This window comes from Musca vetustissima, unplaced genomic scaffold (genome assembly GCF_032173495.1).
Source record: "Musca vetustissima isolate MV318-11 ecotype Yass unplaced genomic scaffold, APGP_CSIRO_Mvet_v1 utg5570, whole genome shotgun sequence".
NCBI classification, from domain to species: domain Eukaryota; kingdom Metazoa; phylum Arthropoda; class Insecta; order Diptera; family Muscidae; genus Musca; species Musca vetustissima.
The window spans coordinates 239057-257337 of record NW_026882635.1 but is presented as its reverse complement, the minus strand read 5'-3'; the positions used below and the strand labels follow the sequence as shown (position 1 = coordinate 257337).

Genomic DNA, 18281 nt, shown 5'->3' with positions numbered 1-18281 from the left:
CTGTTATCGACTGATAAAATATATAGGGCGACCCTATACGTTAATAACTCTTCATTGTCCAGAGGATGGGTGTTCTTGTTCTCTTCGCTATATACGGAGACTACTTGATCGAACGAAAAAATATTCATGCCTTTAAATAATATTATCACACATTTTTCACCACTCAAACTCCCCCTATATTTCTTTCATCTTCTTTTACCCCGAACTTATTAATAATAAATTTTCATTCATTTTTCTCTTTTCATTTCAGATAATTAAAATCAAATTTCATAGAAAAGAATCAGAAGCACACAAAAGAAAACGCATTTTATTTATTTATGTATGGGTGTGTGGGCCGATGAAAAGCAGCAAAATGTTTACACAACGAAAACAAGTGGCATGCGTTTCTGCAACGGCTATTAAATAATAAAACGACGGAAGGAAAAAAGGTAGCCGGCAACAAATACAACTGCAACAACAACCCACAACACCAAGTCCCTCTATCATCAGAAAAACAAAACAAACGAAAAGAAGAAGAACAAGAACGATTACAACACTGATTGTTAATTTGTAAACAATCGCCAAGCACCTCCCCACGATAATTCCCCCTTCGTTCATAAAATTGAATTGCAACATAAAAGAAAATCTAATAAGGAAGAGTAGAATTCAAAGAAAGAAAAAACTCATTGACTGCTCCCTGGTAAATTGAAAAAATTGAATACTTAGGGAGAATTTTTTTTCTAAAAAGCCGAACAGGAAAAAAAGGAAACATTTCTATTTCGCCAAACAACGACTGATTTGTATTGAACAGAGAACTGAAGTTTTTTTATATATTCACACTTCATTAAGGAGTTTTTTGTAAACAAAAACAACAATTGCTAATCAATAAACCATAAACATTTTGAGAAGAAGAAACGAAATATTAAAAACCCAACAACAACAACAAGAACAAGAAGTTTTTTACAACTTCATAAAAAAAAGAAAAACCATAAAACAATTTTCTTCTCCCCCCACGTTGCCATAAAAAACATTCAAAATTACGACGTATCACCCACCCACACCCAAAGTCAAACAAAACCCGGCCAATATGGACAGTGGTTCCGGGCCGGGATTTGACGATGAACCACCGCCAGAGCCACGGGACGGTTGGCTGCTGGTGCGCATCCACGTACCAGAGCTCAACGTCTACAAATGCCTGCAATTTCCCTCGGATAAATTGGTCTGGGATGTCAAACAACAAGTATTAGCCTCATTACCAAAGGTATGTAATAATTTTTCCTACTACTAATACTTCTAAGTTTTTAGATATTTAATTTAGCCATAGCATATTTTAATTTTAGGTGCATCCATTGATCTGCAAAACCCAAACATGAAAAAAATGTGTAAATAAATTGAAATTGTTTGGGATTTGTTTGTTTTCTGTTCGATATATTTTTTCTTTGTTTGATTTGAGATTTTTTTGTTTGACAGCATATCCATAACTGTACAAAATAAAAATCCATTTTATTCCCATATGCATTTTGTTTAGATTTGTAAATAATTTTTTGTTTTTCCTGCTCGTCATCTCCAGTTTTGGGAATTATGATTTTTTGTTTCTTTTATTTGTTTTTTCAAGATTGGATGAATATTTCTTTCCCTGTATTTATATTTGTGTTGTAAGGTTTTTTTCAAATTAAATAAGTAATCTGTTTATAGGATTTCAATAAATAAACTTAATGCAAATTGGAAGCATTATACAATATTGAATAAAGAACTAATGCATATTTATACATTTGATGCAATAAATTCAATTAAAAATGTCAATGGTGATAGTTATATATTATTAAATGAAATATAATTAAAGAAAGATGCAAAACAAGGACAATAATCTATAAGACAGCATTAAGAAAATTTTGAAAAAGGAATTTTCTATATTATTACACTGTGCAACACAAAAAATAATTATGGGAAAATTCCAAAAACTATGATAGAAGACACATGTATCGGCATTCTGAAAGTTTACGTCCGGACTTGACCTATAAAGATGTGACAATAATAATTGCATTTCCAAGACATTTGAAATTTATACGGATTAAGATTTCTCGAAATCCTTGCATTGTAGGCATATGGTATCTTTGGAAATATTACAGATTTTTTTTCTGATACATCAAACCACAGCCGATTCTCTGATGAGGTCCCTTTTTCCATAAAATTATTGAAAACTCATTTAAAACTGAATTATAGCAACTGAGAATATTTTTTGCAATATGTTTCTCCATAAATTTTTGCTATAAGTCTCAGAATATATCAAAACTCGAAATTAGCTTAAACGTCAAAAATCTTAAAAAATATAAAAAATCAATTTGGGGTTAAAACCGATATTATTCCGAGTTTGTACGAATTTTGCCCACTAGATATCGTTTTATAAGGATGGTATAAAAGACAAAAGTATTCTTCATCAATTGCTAGTATAAGTCACAGAACAAGAAAAATCGGTATATATAATAAATATGTATCGAATATATGACCTGAAAATGATGGCAATATTTCCAATAACCAAGATATTTTTAGGAAATATTCGAATTATGATTTCTCGAAATCCTTGTATTTTAGGTATATGGTGTCAATATTACTGATATAAATGAGAGGAATATTTTTGTCTAATACGATTATCGTCAATCGACTCTCTGAAAAACTCATTTAAAACGCTATTATATCAAGTCAGATTATTCTACAAAAAGTTTTACTATAAGCCTAAGAATAGAGCAAATTTCGAAAATCAGACTACGCCAACGTCAAAAATCTAAAAAATATGAAAACTCATTTCAGCCAATTTCCACCACTAGATGTCGCTTTACAAGGATGATATGAAGGACAAAAATATTCTCCAAATTTTAGTATAAGTCACTGAACAAGAGACGTCAATTTGGGAAAAAAATCTAAAAATATTAGCAATTTTTTACATAGCAAATAGTATGAAAGTTTGTACAAATTTCTTCGACTAGATGTCGTTTTAGAAGGATGGTATAAAGGACAAAAATATTCTCCATCAAATTTTAGTATAAGTCAGAGAACAAAAGAAATCGGAAATTGTAATGTATATATGCCGAATATATAGAGTCAATTTAGGACAAAAAAATGAAAAAAATATTAAATTTTATAAGAAAGGTTCCCAGTTCTTTTTTCAATAAATTGTATGAAAGTAACATGAAACTTTATTTTTCGTGCATACTGTCAAGGAATGGAATATTCAACATAAAAAATCATTATGAGTCTCAAAACAATCTATACATTAAAATTCAATATATTTTTCATCAGTTTTTGGCAAAACAAGTAATGTGGTGACTTTTCCACTTGACTGATGTCTTCGAAGAAATTCGAAAAATAACCATGACAATAGTGAGCTCTGAAGCATATACAGAACCAAATATTTCGTAGATTATATGAATAGTATTCAGAATGTGTTGCCAATGTTCGGATTTCTGTATTTTATGAATACAATTCATAAAACATTAAATATTGATTTTCTGTCAGAGAGAGCCAAAAAATAACTTTGGAGTGTGTTTGGTAGTGGTGGCAGATTTTCTATGACACCAGAACTATTTGTGATTTTGATTTTGTTTTCCTCCTCTTCTTCTTTAAATCTGATCTACCTTACACATGTTCTTATCCTGAACGACCATTGAACGATCATATACAATGTTAAACATTCGTTTGGGAGTGTTGCTCGCATAAACACTTGTTTTTTGATATATTATATTTGCATTTGGAAAATACATATGCGAATTATGTGTATAGAAACAGTGTCTAAAATACAGAAATAATGGAATGCAATACTTATCACACAACCGAGTGGGAAAGGAGACGGCGGTTTTTAGCAAAAGATATAGCTGTCAATCAAAGTAGGGAAATAATTTTGATATTAAAGAAATATCAACGTTTTTTTTTTAATAGTGGCTTTCTCATGATTACAAGATTTTTTACATGTTTAGAATACGAAGTACGTCTAAAATATGGAAAAAATAAACTACAAATGATAGATTTTAGGTACATATTTTGATAGATTATTTTATTATTCCTAATTTTAAACGCAGTTATTTTCGAGACAAAATAACCCTTGCAAAAGTATTCTGTTTTATTTATTTATACCTCAGTCTTATCAATACATCTTGGCCCGAAATCATAAAATGTTATTTCCTTCTGAGGAGCTTTCTGCCAATGGAACTCCATACAACTTCTTCTGTTTGCAAAAAGACTTCGTTATTATTTATTTTTAATTAAAAAAACTTGTTTCTGATACTCAGTCAATCTAATATCACTGACTAATGTTAATCACTGCCATAAACTTCCTACGTTCTTTATAAATTTCATGCATCTATCTTGTAACAATTAACCATAAGTTCATGTTAATTAATGTGGATTTGAACAAGAAATTGCTAGTGTAGTTTTTGTTCGGAGTTTTTTTCTAATTATTAAATCAAATACAACAAATCCACTTTGTAATTTAAATTCAATTAGACACGCGGGTGTTCTCTCCACAGAACTTGTTTCCCACTGCGAATAGGAAAAAAATAATGTGTGGCACAAGAAAAAACAGCAAAGTTATTAAAACATAAACTACAATTGTTGAAATTAATTACAAATTTAATTTGTAAAACTGCCGAAGGAAAACAAAAACAATAAAAATTAATTCATTAATTGAGACGTGGTGGGAATGTTAGGTTATGGGGTTAATTAAAACATTGGATGTGATTAATTGATAGATGAAGAAAAAAACTATTTAAATATTTTAATTTACTTGGAAAGAATCCAAAACAAATCCCATTTCTAGATTTTATGTGTTTGCTATTTTTAACGTCCTTGACCTTTCCATACCCCTACCTCGTTTGAACAACAAAGTATTGGCATCTTACACCAACACGGCACTTGAATAAAAATAAATAAACCCCATTACCACCAGTTCAAGTTTATGAATGAACTGTGGCGGTTAACTTTACTTTAACGGAAGTTCAAAACAAAATATAAATTTCAATATCTCAAACCCACTGCTCTCCAGTTAGCAGCAGTAAAGTAACGGCGGCCACTTCTTGAACAATAAAGTAGCCGAATGAAATGACAGATCGCTCAATGATTAATGGCAATTTGATGGATTGTGGCCATTTGTCCATTTGTAAAGAGGTTTGTGAGTTGTTGAGTTGATGCTTTGACGTAAACGCTGAGAGAAGGAAAATGAGTAAGGAGTTCATAAATGAATTCAAAAGAAGGTGGTTTGGTGATTCTGGAATCACTTTGAATAATGAAATTTCAATAATTTTTTTCTTCGAGTGTATAATCATTGCTGTTAATTTGATCATAAAAAAATTACACTGTGATGGCCGTAACTTTCGTAAAGAGTGTTTTTTTTTTTCTTTTACAAAAGTCAAATTCTTTCATTGAAACATACATACATTTCTACCAAATATTTGTAGTTTTAAAACAGTGTATGTTCGTATGTATTCCTCTTTTCTAAAGCCCCACATGTCTGTATGTATGCCATCATAATAAGACGTGATTTTTTTCTAAACATTCTACACGTCGAAAATACCAGTAATCTGTGCGTATTTTTTTCTTCTGTGACTTTGAAATGCGTGGGTTGACCGACCGTCTGTCAGACCAGTCTGTACTTTATCGCGGACTTTTGGAAAAAAAGAAATCTTTTTTTAATGTAAAGGTTGTTGGTGGACGGTTTAATGGATGTGGGGACACACTCATGTGCTGGTATTAGGTGGAAGTAAATTAAAAAAAAATAAATTTAAAATAAACAAAAAATATGTTGCTAAGGCGGAATATGGGAAGAAAGTGACTATGTCACATGTAAAAAAATAAAATAAAGAAATTAACTATACTTAAATATTAAAATATAATAAGTTTGTGATTCCTAAAAATGTCAAGTTAATTTTCATAACATGGAATTGCAATCAGAATATTTTTCCCAGGGAATATCAGAGGTATATGTGTGTATTTTTCCAATAACATTATCCGCAGACGCTATTACAGCTGCAACTGTGATTTTTTAAAGTATTTTCAATGACTTTTTCAAGCTAAAAACATTAATTTTTAGAAAATGTTTTTATCAAGCTCAGTAAAAGCTTTGGTAATAGAGTTTTTAATAATATGTATTTAAGGGATATTAGTGCCATAAACTTTGATTTTTAAAACGATATCAATGCTTTAAACGTGGAGTTTTTAAATAATCTTTTCTAAGCACTATCAAAGCTTTCAATGTGGATTTTTTAATTAATAGTTTTCAAAAACGACCACGCTTTAAGAGTGAAGTTGTAAAAAGAAATTAAGAATATATTTTGCAAACTGTAGAACTATCAGAGCATTAAGCTTGAATATTTAATATTTCAAGTTTGGATTATTTGAAGTATATATTCTGAGAACGACCTTGGATTTGTGAAGAATATTTTGAGGATTTTTAATGAATATATTTTCAATGACTACCAGGGCTTTTAAAGTATATTTTTATAAAATATTTCCTCAACTTTGTTACGAAACAACCCTGGATTTTTAATGGTTTTTTTCAAGGACTAACAGAGCTTTAATCATGAATTTGTAAAGAATATTTTTTTGATGGACTGTCACTGCTTGGATTGGATTTTCAAAAAAATGTTAATTTGTAGAACTACCAGAGCTTTAAGCTTTAATTTTTTCAAGATTATTTCATTTAAGGACTACCAAAGCTTTAAGTGATTTTTTAAAGAATATTTATTTTATATACTAAAAGTGCTTTAAGCGCGATTTTTTCAAGAATATATTTTAAGGACTAAAAGGGCTTTTATCGTGACTTTTTAAAGAATTATTCTTTCAAGGGCTCCCAGAGCTTTAAGCGTGGACTTTTTAAAGAATATTTTACAAAGCTTTTAGCGTGGATTTTTAAAAAATAGTTTTATCAAGGGCTAACAAAGCTTTTAGTGTGGATTTTTAAAGATTTTTATCTACAAGGACTAAAAGAGCTTTAAACGTGGATTTTTTTTTTATCAGAGCGAGTGAATTTTTAAAGAATATTTTTCCAATAACTACCAGAACATTAAGCGTGGATTTTCACAATTTTGTTCAAGAACTAACAGAGTTTTAAACGTGAAGTTATTAAGTACTATTTTTGGAGCTTAATTTGGCTCCAACAATAGTACTTTCAGTTTCAAGTTTTCGACGAATATTTTTCCAAAACTATCAGAACTTTGAGTTTGCATATTTTTAAACATATTTTTCAAGGACTAAAAAAACTTTAAAAGTAGATTTTTTTCAAGAAGTAATCGCGATTTTGGACTTTTTATTTTTTGAAGAATAGTTTTTTTTCAAGTACTTGAAGTGACGATTTAAAAAATATTTGTTAAGTGCTATTAAAGCTTTAAGCGTAAATGTGTAAGTATATCTCTTAAAAAAAACTACTGGAGCTTTAAGCGTAATTTTTGAAAAAAAAAATCGCTTAGGGACTATCGGAGCGTATATTTTTAAAATTATTTCTTTCGAGAAGTGCCAGAGCTTTAAGGTTTGATTTTTAACGAAGATTTGTTCAAGGATTAAGAGAATTTTGAGCGTGGAACTTGTAAGTACTATTTTTCAAATCAAGCAAAGCCTTAAACCTCGATTTTTTAACGAATATTTTTCAAAGTATATTTTCTTTAAAATTAACAGAGATTTAAACATAGAATTTTTAGTACTATTTTCAAGCCACATTAAAGTTTTAAATTTCGATTTTTCTACAGATAAAAGCTTTCAGAGCTTTGGGTTTGAAGTTTTTAAGCCATCAGCCTTATGGTTAATTTTTAGGTTTATTTGCATCAAATCCGTTTAAGACAATTGTGTGTCCATTTTCAAATGTCTGTCTATCTGTATATCTGGCTGTTGTGCACGATAACTCTCGAGGGGTGTAACAAATTCTATACAAACTTTCTTTCAAACTTAGATCGAGTTCAAAGATCGGGAATATCAGTAAACATCATGCTGATACCTCCCCACAACATAACAAAATTTTAAATTTATTTATTTACAAATCGAACCTACATTAAACTCGAAGATCGAGGGGCAAAGACTTTTAGAATTACAGTTTACCTCCTTAAATGACTTTGACTTAAAGAAAATTTTTCCTCTTTCGGGTCGAGCTTAATAATCGAAGTTTTGCATTTAAAATGAAAGCCAGGAAAAGAACCTACGCACCCACCATTACGCGTTTCGCCGTCTGTTATGCGGCTCATTAGGCATATTCGTTTTTTTTTTATTCTTCTATTCAATATTTTTAAACGCTGATTTTTTAAATATACTCACTATTTCCTATGGATATTAGTTTCCATGGATATTATTTTCCAAAAAATGCAATTAAATTCCAATTAATGTTAATTTCTTAAAGCCGTTCCCATTGTCTTTGATTTCCAATAAAAACAAATTGTGGGTGGGTATTTAGTATGCATTCCATACCAAATGGCCCCGAAATTTTTTTGCTTACTAATATTTTGAATTTTGTTTTCATTTTCAATGGAATCTCAAGTTTAATTAACTTGTGTTTTTCTTGTATTTTTTGCTTTATATTTTTGTATGGCCAAATTCGGTGGCAAGAATAAATAATTGTTACCAATTTGTAACACAATTCACAATTGTTGTTCCGACCGATGTTGTTACTGTTGTTGCTGCTGCTCGATTCCAAAGTTGTTCTCAATAATGTTAATTTTATTGTTAAAACGTGTTCATTTGCTTGTTGTAGTCATTGCTTTCTGCAACTACTGCTTCTTGTTAACTTGTACATTTGATTCTTGCTATTTTTTAACAAGCCAAAGATGATAGTAAAATATAAAAAAAAAAACAAAAAAAAAAAGAACATGAGAATGAAAATTAAAAAAAAAAAACAATAATAAAAATAAAATTGATTGCCGATGTTAAACGAAATGGAAATCAAGTCATTTAGAAGCAATTAATATTGAACATGATTTTTAAATGTTTTTATTTTTGTCAGTGTGTGTGTGTTTTGGTGTAATTCAAAAATATAAAAAAAAAAAAAATTTTGAAATAGTTTTCGAGCTTTTGATAAAAAATACTATAATCAGGAACGTATTTTATAAAAAAAAATTATAGGAAATGATATATTTTCATGAAATGATATTTTCCTATAGTTGATTTTTACAACATATCCCATATCTCGACAAATATATGTCGATACATTACAACTTTAAATACTCAGTTCGGAAAGGAAAGAGGTGTAAAATGTTTTAATTTCCCTCAACTCTCTCTCTCTCTCACCAACCATCGGAAAAAAATTAAAAATATATATGTACCTATGTTCTAATCCAATAAGGGGATCTCTCCTTTTAAACCAGTCGATTAAGATTTCAAATATCAGTCAAAATGCCGATATAACTGCCCTTCTCAATAGTTAATTTTCCTATTATTACCTCAGACCTCTTGAGTTCCCAACTAACCTAAATATTAAGTAATCAATGATAAGTGCAATTAATTACGGCAGGTCAATAAAATAAATAATAATTCTTATGTTTTTTCAATTATTTTTACAATTACAAACCTCCATCTGGTATCTGAAGAAAAAGCAAATACAACCCCTATCGTTGTTACAACTTCCCCCACCTATACGAAAATCAATAAAGTGACAGCTTTTTGAAACGTGTATTCTTTCTTTTACTTTGTTTATGATCTCTTTCTTATTTTTATCTGCACATTATTTTCTTTTGATAATTTCTACCTTATTGTTACCCAAACATAATCTTATCAACATTACTAAACATCGATAAGAAGCCAAGAACATGCTTTTAATCAATGGAGAGCAGAGGATATGTCTAGTACTGCTGCTATCTACCCATGCCACTGACTGCTATGTTGTACTACGACGAGTAGTATGTAGTCATGCTGATTTTGAGGTGTGAAGAATTCATTCAAGTCAATTAAAAACAAAAAAACTTAAAAATTATTCGTGGCGGGAAATCTTACTTTGTTGTGGTATTTGAGGTAAATGAAGGTGACGATGTCAACACATCATCGCACACAGGGAAATTTATAAGAAAATTGTAAACAGCAGTAGATGTGTTTGGGGATTTTTTTTGGAGGACTATCAGAGCTATATTTGTGTAATAACTATTTAATGAATATCAAATAATTACAAAAAAATATTATGTAAAAAAAATATAAGTGATTTTCAAAAGAAAAAGGACCCTAGATAAAAGTAAAGCATATAAGGGGTGTAATAAAATGTATTTAAAAAAATGTATTCAAAATAAAAAATATTTATAATGACATTTAACATCAATTTTGTTTATCGTAATTTTTTTCAAAACAAAATTTTTATTTGGGATACCATTTGTATTTTGTTTTTGCAAAATAGTCAGGCTGAATCCCAGTTTGTTGTTTTTATAAAAAAAAAACAACTATTTATTAGTGGGCAATGTATGACATTGTTTGCCGAGGGGTAAGGCAGGGAAGACTATAGTTTCGGATCACGCCACTGATCCTCATCAGTTCCCTTAGTTTTTTGTTGGGATATTCTCTCCAGAAGCTATTGCTTCTATACAAAAAACCTTTCATACCCAAATGTCTCTTGTAACAAAGCGAAGTACATAGCTGACCAACGACATAAACTGCATGAGAATTTCGCTGGAGTCTCACTTCGAGGTTAACAAGGCATTTACAAACAATACCACACCTTTCCCACTGTTGTGTAATAAGAATTCAAGGAATGTCAGAGCAACATTTTCTACAAAACATACCAAATCGTAGACTTGAAAAAATATTTCTTTAAATATGAAAGCATCGACTTTTACAAAATGTTTCAATGAATTCGTTACAAAAATAAACTAATAAAAATGTTTTCCAAACAAATACCAGCGCGTTGCATTTTAGAAAAAAGTATTTTCGTCAACACCCTCAGAGCGTGGATTTCAAAGCTTGGATTGGATTTCAGAGAATGTAAGATTGTAATTTTTTATTTATTTATTTTTCTATTTAAAATTTTTTTTTTTTCAAAGAAAAAAAATAGATACAAAAAATTAGAAAAAAATATATACGTTGAATGAAAAATATTCTTTTAAGGATATCAGGCCGGGATTAAAAAAAACATATTTTTTAAAGAACTATTATGAAGGAGATATTTAATAAGAAAATATTTTTTCAAATTATATTAGGGCTTGGTGATCCCTTTTAAACCAGGGTATTTTATAAAATATTTGACAAGGAACATATATCGTCAGCTAAAATGCAAAAAGGCGTAACTAACAAAAGCATAATTGTGTAGGAGAAGCAAAAAACTGTTTTGAATGAAAACTATAAACATGTCATGTTATATGAAAAAGTATACCCGGCACACAGTGGGAAAAAATACCGATCTAGCGCGCAGAAAATCAAAAAATGAAGTTGAAGGAAACTTTAAAACATTAATGCAGTTTTAAAGTAGAGTGTTGAGAGTACTTAAGTCCGTATAAAATAATCCGAATTAATAAGCTAGAACGGAATAACGGTACATTTAAAACAGAAAATTTTTCCAATGTTAAAAATGGCATTTTTTTGCTATAAAATTGCGATGGTCGTGTGCATTCTGTGAATATATTATTATAAAATTTTGTCCATTTTTGATATATAGTATTGGTATTTAATTAAATGGTATAGTTATATAACCCATAAGTTATTTTAATTTAGGTGTTTCGGGCTAAATATATGTAAGGCCCGTTTTTTTTAATTCCTTCAATTAAAATAGGGGTTTAGTATGGAGTGCAGTCGAGTTCAGCTTTGATTTTTGTTTTATTTTTCTTGTGTGTCTGTCTAGAACATCATACTAAATTTTTTCCTGCGACTTCCTGCGATTCTCGGATTTATGACAATTTTTTGAAAAAATGCCAATTTTGTGTAGGAAGCTTTTTTAAGGTTTGGTTCAAATAAAATTAAAAATTTGTGAATTTTTTTGATATAATTCATCAAATATGACTTGGAATAGATCACAGCATAGCAGATAAGAAAAAAAACAAGTTCAAAATGTCCATCCTAAGGTTCAAGAGTACTGGGTGTGAGTATGAAAATGAGGGATTTAAGTAAGCTGCTCCAAACGTTGATTTTAAACTCATGCACTGAATATACATTTATTCCAAATGTCTTTCTAAATGAAAATTAAAATTACAACGAAATCGGTTGTAAGAGTCTTTTAAAATACCGCAGGTAAAGGGTCCACTTTATGAACCATGGAAAAATATCATTGGTGTAACATTCATATATACACTGTTTTACCTATATTTATGATTTTCGTGGAGGTGGAGTTTATGGACTTTTATTATACCTGTTATGGGGTTTCCAATGACTGACATGACTTCGGATGACTTTATGACTTTGTCATGCGAATTTCGTTAGGGTCGGATACAGGTATCAGTTACGAATGAATGCAAAAATACATATTATTTATAGATTTTTCTACCTATGAATGAAAAATCCGCATTTAACAAATGTTCATTCATAGATTTTTCTCATTCAATAAGTGTCAAAGAACGGGATTATACAAGTTATAAACAAGTGAATAGCGATTTATTTTAGTTCTTAAACAAGTGAAGTGGAAAAATTGTCAATTTTGTACAGAGAGCTCTTTGAAGTTTGGATAAAATCTAAACATGGTTCTGATGTAAAAGAATATATATTAAATAGACTTACTGAGGAAATATTTATTCTTTTCGTGGAATTATATTCTTGGTTCTATATGCCTTCAAGCATACACAAAATATTAGTGCATGGAGCTGATATAATCAAATGTGCAGCTTTGCCCATAGGAATGTTGTCTGAAGAAGCCATGGAATCCAGAAATAAGGACTTTCGGAACTACAGGGAACTGTACACCAGAAAAATTAGTCGTGAGGAAACAATGAGGGATCTTTTTAATAGGTTGCTATTTTCTTCTGATCCAAAAATATCATGTTTGTCTCGTAGTACATCTCTTAGCCATCGATATAGTGAGCCACTATCTGAAGAAGTCCTTAAACTACTGGAGGATCCAATGCTACCAACTAATTCAGATCAAAACTCGGATTCTGAATGTGATTAGTATTTAATAAGTAACGCCTAAATTTTGTAAAATATATATAGTTTAATGTTTTAGATATGTAATATTTACAATAATAAAGATATATATAATAACAATAGTGTTTGGCCTTAACCCACTTTTTACCCTCCAAATGTTTCCGAATTTTTAAAAGAAGCTTCCATTCTAGGAGTACTATTAGTTATAACGAAAAATATTGCTTATTATAAAATATTTCAATTGCTTCAAAATAGTAATTTTCACCTAAAAATTTAAGTTTTTTCTAAAAAAAAATCGGCGCTTAATGGGTTAATAAAAAAAAAATTGCCAAATTTTTTCATAAAATACTTAAAATTGTCCATCTAAATCTATTCTTATCCAAAATATCGATAAACATACAGTAAAACATCTACTTTGATTTTCTGCGCGCTAGATCTGCATTTTTTCCCACTGTGCGGCAGGGTGATATTGATTATAACGAAAAATAGACTACAATTTTTCTATCAAATTTAGTTATTTAGTTTAATGACAGTCATAACAATTAAGTAAAAAATTTGAATTTTTTGTTAGTTACGCCTTTTTGCATTTTAGCTAACGATGTGTATATTTAATGGATAATAGAAGATTAAAAAAATATTTTCGAAAATTAAACGAAAAATAGTCAAGCTGTAACCCAGTTTGTCATTTTTATAAAAAACAACTAATTATTGGTGGGAAATGTATGGGATAGTTCGCCGAGGGGTAAGGCAGGGAAGACTATAGTTTCGGATCTCGCCACTGATCCTCATCAGTACCCTTAGTTTTTTTTGTTGGGATATTCTCCCCAGAAGCTATTTATTGGTTCTTTACAAAAAAAACCTTTCATACCCAAATGTCTCTTGCAACAAATCGACCGTGACTGCGTCTACAACTTCAGTAGTGTTGGCGGTAATTTGGGATATAATTTGTAGTTTGTTGTTGCAAAATACCCGGGCTAAATCCCAGTTTGTTGTTTTTATAAAACTGACTATTTTGCAAAAACAAAATACAAATTGTATCCTAAATATTTTATAAGGAATAAATGTTTATGTTAACATCATATTTTTTCTAAGAAAAGCTGAGCTGCGTATTTTTGAAACTATCAATTTGAATTTTCGAAAACAGAAATATTTTTTTAAGTATCAGCAATGGATTTTTCAAAAAAAGGTTCATAGATTTTAGGGAGTGGTTTTCTTCAATGATTTTTAAAGGAATATCAAGCGTGGATTTTCAAAGAATATTCTCATTCCTTCATAAATAATTTTCAGGCGTTGATATTTCAAAGATTTTTTCTATTATAATTTTCATGCATGGTTATTTAAAATAATGTCTTTCAGAGATTACTAGATTTCTCAAAGAATATTTTTTTCAGATACCATTAAGCGTTGTTTTCTCCAAGAATATTTTAAAATTATTTTCACAAAGGATTATTTGCGACTGATCAATCCATTCAAAATTTAAGTGCAAAAGAACGTTTTTTCTAATTGAATTCTCAAAAAATATTGTTTTTCCAAAAAAAAATTCGGGAACTACCTGGAGTGGAATTTTCAAATAATATTTTTTTCAAATAACCTTTTTGAGAGGAATTTTTAAATAATATTGTTTGGGAGACGATTCTTAGAGGAATTTTTTAATTGTTGTTTTTTAAAGAAAATTTTTACGCATGGATTTTTTGAGGGACAGTTGAGATTTTCCATGCTATAAATTTCATTTTTCCTAAGTATGAATTCTTTTTTTCAGGGATTATGTTCTGATAAATTTTCCAAAGAATATTTATTGAAGGCATATTTTTCTATTTTTTTTTTTTCAAACAAACATTTTTATACCCTACACAACTATGTTGTCAGAATATTGTAGCTTTGTGCTGCCCCAAGAATTTGTAACGCAGAGAAATATTGGTCCTAGACCCACCTAGCGGGTCAATTTTAGCGGGTCACAATTGAAAGTCGAACATCACAACACAACCCACGGTGAGGGGAAAATGGAGAAGTAATTAGAAGGGCTATACTGAATATAAGTAATATTTTTTGACCTCTAGTTGGACAAGAGGATGCAAATATTCTGCCCAAGCTCAGAATATAGAACCACACAAAGATAAATTTTCGTGGAATTTGTGTACGGTATCATATGGTCATAGGAAATAATTTTCAAAGAATATTTTTGGAGACGAATTTTCATGGAACATGTTTCAATCGTGGCTTTTTTAGAGAATTTTTTTCAAGCACATTGGTTTTTGAAGGACTGTCGATGTTTATTTTCTAAGGACTGTCAAGGTTTTTTCAAGACTTTCCTTGATTTTTCTAAATCTCCGAATTTTAAGCTATAAAGTAAATTACTTAATTGTTTATATTTAAATAATAAGTTTTAAAAGGTTAAGGCGTTATTTTTTAGCACTTAATTTTAAAAATACTAGACTATGAAGCTGCAATTTTTCAAAAATAATTCTTCATAAACTATCCAGCACAAATCATTCAAGGAATATTATTTTCAGCAGAATATTTATATCAAGGACTGCTGCGCTGGAGTTTTCAAGAAAAAGTTTTTCAAATTTTTTTTTTCAAGTATTTTAAGAAATATTTCTCAATGGATTACCTACTGTGGATTTTTCAAAAAATGTGAATGCATAAAATTTTGAACAAAAAAATAAGCATTTTTTAATGGCTTTCAAGAGTTGATTTTTCAATACTATTTTACTGAAGTACTTTCGTGTCTATTGGCTAAAAGTGTAGCTGTTCAAATATATTCAAAGTATATATTACGACTGCGAGAACAATTCTCACATTCTATAATTAAGTTATTATAAAATCGACTCCATCTTATCAATTTCTTGCAGCCATTAGCTACCCTTTTAACACCTTACCACACTTCCACATTCTTTAAGTAATTTCCAATGCTATCATTGACCTCCCATGTGTATTAAATTAATATTACCTCCAACAGATGTTTGTGGCTGTATGGGTGATTTATTAATTGGTTATATTAATAAATAGCTCCCTTAGTATATATATATTGTTTTGTTATGAGAATATGTGTTAATTAAAGATTGTTTTCTATTATATTTTATATCGAACATTTTTTTCCGATAAAAGAAATAACAGCAGTGAAGCCAATCAGCCATTGATCCATTTACTATCTACCTGTGGCGTTATTAGAATACAAAGTTTATTGTTCGATATTTTTATACAGCAAGGCAATATTAGGTCGGTAATATTGCGAGTTTATTTAATTAAGAATTGATAACAAAAATTGCAAAGAAGAAGAAAATAAAGACGATTGTGTAATTTATTGCTAGCAAAACGTGGCTACTATTAATAATAAATAAAATGGCCTATATTTTTTTTAATTATAAATCGATAAGAGAGGGGCTTTTGTGACTTGCAATGATGATCAAAGCAGTAAGGCATAAAATGCTATACTAGAATCCCATACTAGGGCTACTTTATATAGTTCTGCAAACTTCCCAATGGAAATGTTATCTAGCACCCGATATATATTTATAAATATATATAGTGCGTAGAAAAATTCTCACATCTGTGTTCGATGTTTTCTAATAGACCCTATTTGCCTCCATTAACTAAAAATTCAACATAAATTTCACTTCTAAAAATGTAACCTCCTCCTAACTTCCTCCTCTTCTTTGTTGAAAATTTTCTCCCAAAAAAGGTAACTCCTTTCTAAATTAAAGCATTATCTTAATCACAATTTAGTGACAATGACAATCCCCAACGAACAACAACAAAAAATACACTCAGCTTTTAAACTAATGCTGATGATCTCTTTGCCAGCAAATAAATGGCACTGCACTTTTAAGTGAAAAAGAAAATCTTCCATACATTTTGGCTATACAAAGACCCTCCGAACAACAAAACCAGACCTTTCCCAAAAATAAAACATTAAAAGGCACGTGGCTGGGCAACTAAAATTGAAGGAAGGCAGCAACAAGAACACCAACCAAATTTTTGTAATGAAAACCTGTAAATTACAATTGCAACAAAGCTCGCGAAAATCAGAACAACAACCACAAGTCCGCAGAGTTATTTTTTTTTTCTATTGTCAAAGTCACCAATTTAGTGAACCCTGAAAAAAAATTGTGCAGAAAAGTTCAACTGCTAGGCAATTTCCTTAATGCAATGCCGAAAAAAAATTGAAACATTGGCCTACCACCACTGCCTACACCAGGCCAATGGCACGTTTCTATTTCTTAGTTTTTCGTTTCTTTCAAACACTTCTTTTTTTGGATTTTCCACCATCAAATGAAACGAAAAAATCGTGACTTTTGGAAAACATCAAATCCCAAACAACCATCATTTCGAGAAGAGAGAAACAACACAAAAAAATAATCGTTTTGGTCGGTCAAAACAATGCCTATAACTTGGAGAATATCAACCACAAACCAAAACGAAAGCAATAACAACAACAAAACACAAATTTCATCTAAAAATTTGCTACAATTGCCAAACAGAAAAAAAATTATTGTATTTTTTCATTTGCTGGTTGTCTTGGGCCCGTTTTTATGGTTTGTAGGTTGTTTTGACTTGCCTTGCCTGCTTTCGACCCATTACAATCCAATAAAGTTCAAGAATAATAATGAATGGAATCAACAAACAGCCAGACCAAACAAAATCCAAAATAAAGACAGAATATAAAAGGAAATAGACAGACAATGAGTTGAACTATTTCCAAATAGACAACACACAGTGGAAATGAAGGGATAACAAGGACAAGAAGAAATAATAATAAATATTTATAAATATAAATTTTAAATATTTTTATTTAAAAATACAAACCGCTAGAAATTTAGATTGAATTAAATATATGTATATATATATATATATATAGAATTTTCTTTTTACGAAATACAACCACAGTCAAAGGCAAGTAACGTTGGGCATTAATGTACCAGGCCCCACGTTCGGCGCCAATGTAACGGACACCACGTTGGGTGTCAATAAAGCAGATGTGGTATATCTTCCCCCGCAACAAACCATTTAAGCCAATACTTTTACACCTTTTATCCGGCTTATGATCGGAGTCCATCAACTTGGGCAAGCGTGGTCATTAATCTTATTCACATTGTTAACCCTTAAGTTCAAATATTTAAATATGTATTTATACTATAGAAAATAAAATACATAAGTGGAATTCAGATAAAAATAATTAAAAATAGAGGTAGTCTGTTTCAGAGTAGACCTTTTGATTACAAAATGGTGTCTTTTAATAATTAAAAAAAAAATATTTTACAAAGTTTATCTTTGTTTCAAGGACTAAT

At 29.9% G+C, this 18281-nt stretch overlaps 1 protein-coding gene across 1 annotated transcript in view; it reads left to right on the top strand.

Annotated features, from left to right (window-relative positions):
• The first annotated feature begins 960 nt into the window (after positions 1-960).
• The window catches only part of LOC133329239 (uncharacterized), a 143656-nt gene continuing 126335 nt past the window's right edge, over positions 961-18281 (top strand). Inside the window, exon 1 of the mRNA XM_061537733.1 lies at positions 961-1240. Within this exon, the coding sequence (XP_061393717.1) occupies positions 1067-1240 (174 nt within the window). The 5' untranslated portion in view covers positions 961-1066. The remainder of the gene's footprint in view (positions 1241-18281) is intronic.